The 2,538-nt window shown below is 34.7% G+C and overlaps 1 protein-coding gene across 1 annotated transcript; it reads right to left on the reverse strand.

Annotated features, from left to right (window-relative positions):
- Positions 1-888: 888 nt before the first annotated feature.
- Positions 889-1,973, reverse strand: LOC132612705 (protein pleiotropic regulatory locus 1-like). The gene is made up of 2 exons (XM_060326811.1): positions 1,959-1,973; positions 889-1,863 (listed from the first exon to the last, which is right to left on the reverse strand). The coding sequence occupies exons 1-2, from the start codon at positions 1,971-1,973 to the stop codon at positions 889-891; spliced, it is 990 nt and encodes a 329-aa protein (XP_060182794.1).
- Between the last annotated feature and the right edge of the window lie 565 nt (positions 1,974-2,538).

Raw genomic sequence — 2,538 nt, forward strand, 5'->3', positions numbered from 1 at the left:
GTTTTAAAACAAAAATGTTTTTCAAAACTTATAAAAACCTAAATGTGCTTTTCATTAACGAACATAAAGTTGAGAGGTACAATACGACTTGACTTTACTTGGAAAAGTCAATTGAGAATATACATGCATATATTAATTAATTAATCAAAAATTTTAATTTTGTGGATTAACAATATAAAAAAATACGTACCCTATTTAACACTCTGTAAAAAACAATTACAAAGAACCATTTTAAAGTAGCTTTCACCTTTCAACAATGGTAATTATTTTAATATGTTGTAAAATGTATCCAAATGAAAAATACTGTTTATTTAACAACACATATTGTTGTCAAACGTTTTTTCCTTTCCTTCTAAAACAACCGAGTCCCAATGTCACACATATTGTGCCCGCTTGGCTATTGATGAATGAATTCATAATGACTTGCTGATGGATAAAAAGAAATTTGGTTCTTGTATAAGGCATCTTTTTAGTGCGTTATTCGTGCATCTTTATTTTATTTTTTCAAAGTTAGGGTACCGGGTTTTAACGAGGACTGTTAGCTTAGCCTACGAGATTTTTCTTCTTGTTGATTTTTATGGCTGAACTTCTAACATCATATACAAGTGTGTGGAATTTTCCATTAATTCTACACGTAGAAAGAAAAGTAGACACTATAACCATATAGCAACTAAACGATAAAGATAAGGGAATTGTACGAACCAGAATTTTAACATGGAAAAGGGAACCAAATTAAGCAACTGTCTGAAAATTTAGAAATTAAAGTACTGCGTACTATTTTATACTAACACCAGCCTTTAAAGGCCAAAAAAAAAAAGGATTAATAGCACTATTATTACTTTTCGGAATATTTATTTTGCCCGTAACTCGGAAGATTAAGTAGGTACTCTAACTTTGTTTCCACATCTTGATAGTCTTGTCAGCCTCACAACTAATAAGCCTGGTGCCAGTTACATCATAGGTGAGAGCATAGATACCAGCCTCACTATCCCAAGATCCAGGTTGAACAATGGTTTGAGCTTGTTGTATGTTGCGACCACTTGCCCAATCAGAAAACCACAAGCTCCCATTGTCACCTCCTGTGACCAGTAGACCTTCATCATTGACCGCCATCGCATTGATTATGGTCTTGTGTTGTGAAATCATATTGTGCAAAAATTCTCCTTTTGGAAGTTTGAATTTCTTTACGTTGTCACTTGATGCAGAAGCAAAAGAATAATCTTCCTTAGGATGTTGAACCATGGCTCGAACAGATTTCTTATGATGTGTAAGCGTTGTCATTGGCTTACCATATCTAAGGTCCCAGAACTTTATGGTAGAGTCACAAGATCCAGTTACAACCTGAGGGTCCATTGGCCGAGTTAAAACAGAACAAACCGCATTATCATGTCCAGACAAAGCATAAATTTGTGTTTTGCTCCGGATATCCCAAACTCGACAGACAGAATCACCACCCCCTGTGAACAAGATGTCAATTGTGGGATGAAGAGCCAAGCAATAAACGCCACTTAGATGGCCATGATAGGAGCGAATCACCTTATTTTGTTGGAGGTCCCAACATTTAACTTGCTTATCATCGCCAGCCGAGAACATGTACGTGTGTTTGTTGCTAACAGCAAGGCCTCTTACTTGCTCAACGTGACCTGTTAACGTGAGCTTTAGCCTACCACTTGCTAAATCCCATATCTTAATGCTCCGGTCTGTTGATCCTGTGCAGAACCAAGTATTACTAGGATCAACTGCAACTGATCGCACCCATCCCAAATGGCTGCTAATAACCCTGTAAATTTTCCACATTGGGCGTGGATTTTTAATTGTTATACCTCGTCTCTCCATGATATTGGCAGCAGCTATAGAATAGATCTAGCACTTAACTATAAAGAGAAGGAGCTCCGACTTAATTGGGAGGTTTTTGTTTTACACTCATAATCTCATAATATTGCTCATATTTATAATACTAGTATAAAACCCATTTTAACTAGGACTAGGAGTAGAAAACCTAAAACCTACTTAGACATGTATTAAGTAAACTACTGTAAAAAGTGAGAACCAAATCCTATGCAATTTGGGATCTATAACTCTTAGTTTAATTCCTAGACCGTGTAATAGACTTTATATCATTAATTAATGAAAAGCTCGTATTTAGAATAAGGAAATTTTGGTTTTGCCAGTCGCTTAACGAGATCGTTGTTTGGTTTTTCTTATTTTACTCTTTTGTTTTATCTTTCATTTTCCTACTGCTTGGAATGACTACTTTCTGAGGAAAAAAATTATCGTCGACATATAAATTTTATAATCAGATGAACAGAAAAAATAGAGTTCATAAATAAAACTAAAAAAATGAGATAATGGACCAAAACCCCTCTAAACTATCACGTTTTTATTAGTTTCATACTTAAACTATTTTGTGTTTACATTAGCTTCCTCCCCCCTCTACTAGAAAAGCTTGAATTTCATGGGGATAATTTCTTGGAGATTTACTTGAAAATTATATTACCTTGTGAATTACCTAGGGATTGAATGTTACAAGTAATTATA

This window comes from Lycium barbarum, chromosome 10 (genome assembly GCF_019175385.1).
Source record: "Lycium barbarum isolate Lr01 chromosome 10, ASM1917538v2, whole genome shotgun sequence".
Classification (NCBI taxonomy): domain Eukaryota; kingdom Viridiplantae; phylum Streptophyta; class Magnoliopsida; order Solanales; family Solanaceae; genus Lycium; species Lycium barbarum.